Source organism: Austrofundulus limnaeus, unplaced genomic scaffold (assembly GCF_001266775.1).
Source record: "Austrofundulus limnaeus strain Quisiro unplaced genomic scaffold, Austrofundulus_limnaeus-1.0 Scaffold105, whole genome shotgun sequence".
Lineage (NCBI taxonomy): Eukaryota > Metazoa > Chordata > Actinopteri > Cyprinodontiformes > Rivulidae > Austrofundulus > Austrofundulus limnaeus.
The window spans coordinates 940687-941846 of NW_013952507.1; the positions used below are offsets into that span (position 1 = coordinate 940687).

The window sequence follows — 1160 nt, forward strand, 5'->3', positions numbered from 1 at the left end:
CTCCTAGACACTGTAACTGCACAAAAAATAGTTTAAAAATGCAAAAAAAGTGCATTTAGCATGATATGGTTTCATTTAAAAGAGTCGATCATCAGATATTGTCCAAGATTAACCTTCAGGGTGGATATAGCTCGCTAGCAGCCTCGCACCGAGGACCTGTCGACGTCATCATTTACCCAGAATGCTTTGTGTGTAAAGTCTAATGTTACAACTAATCGGGGATCTCTTTAAGAATTCTGTGATCACTCATTTGTCAAATTATCACTTTATAATTATGCACTTTTTAGGTTAATAAATACAGTTAGAATAAAAATGTGGAATTCAGAAAAAATAAAACAGATTTGATTTGGCCCTGCTAGCTTAGCAAACGTCTGAGCATCACAGCAACGAGCAGCAAGAAAGCTCAGCACAAAACTGTGAGGCTCAGCAGCGACCCAACAAAATATTTTCCATTACTTTTATTTGACAGGGCTGTGATTCTTCACCATTAGCTCAACTCACAGTCAAGGCAATAGTATATTGTGTGATATAAATAAAACAGAATGGCAACAACAATAAAACCTATCAGATCTGTGGCTTAGAGCTACAACAGGATGTAATCACCCACTTCTGCAGGCAACAAGTGTGATGACAGAGTAGTGTCTCTAATTATGGCTGCCAGCCAGTAATAAATGTACTCCTTTAGGGAAAGAGGGGCAGAAATGATTAATAGTGCACGGGGTTGGAGTACTGGGACAGGCTAAGTGGAACGTACAGTTTCCAGCCAGAAGCGGTCCAGGTCTAGTCTCCTCTGCTGTTTGGTTAGTGTGATGAGCCAACGTCCACCACGCTTGTTCCTCTCGTCCTCCCACATGGGTTCAATACCATCCTGCACAAACCGTTCAGGTTCAAACATTTAAAACCTGTGGAGCAGAACTTCAAACACAATCCTACTCAGTCAGCTTCAATATTCACAAGAACAGCAGGAACTCAAATATTTAGCAAGCAGAGACGGTGCAGAGTTCTCACCTAACTGTTTTCATTTATAAAAAAAATACAAAGATTACAGAGAAATTCAACATGTAACTTATAGGGGTGTAAGAAAATATCGATACACTGAAATATCGCGATATTTCATTTCCCGATACTGTATCGATATTCTAAAGCCCTGTATCGATTTT

At 39.6% G+C, this 1160-nt stretch overlaps 1 protein-coding gene across 1 annotated transcript in view; it reads right to left on the minus strand.

Annotated features, from left to right (window-relative positions):
* Positions 1 to 1160, minus strand: part of eif4eb (eukaryotic translation initiation factor 4eb) — a gene marked incomplete at its 5' end in the record, with an annotated part of 3883 nt that overhangs the window by 1620 nt on the left and 1103 nt on the right. Inside the window, 1 exon segment of the mRNA XM_014013756.1 lies at positions 755 to 868. Coding sequence (XP_013869210.1) covers positions 755 to 868 — 114 coding nt within the window.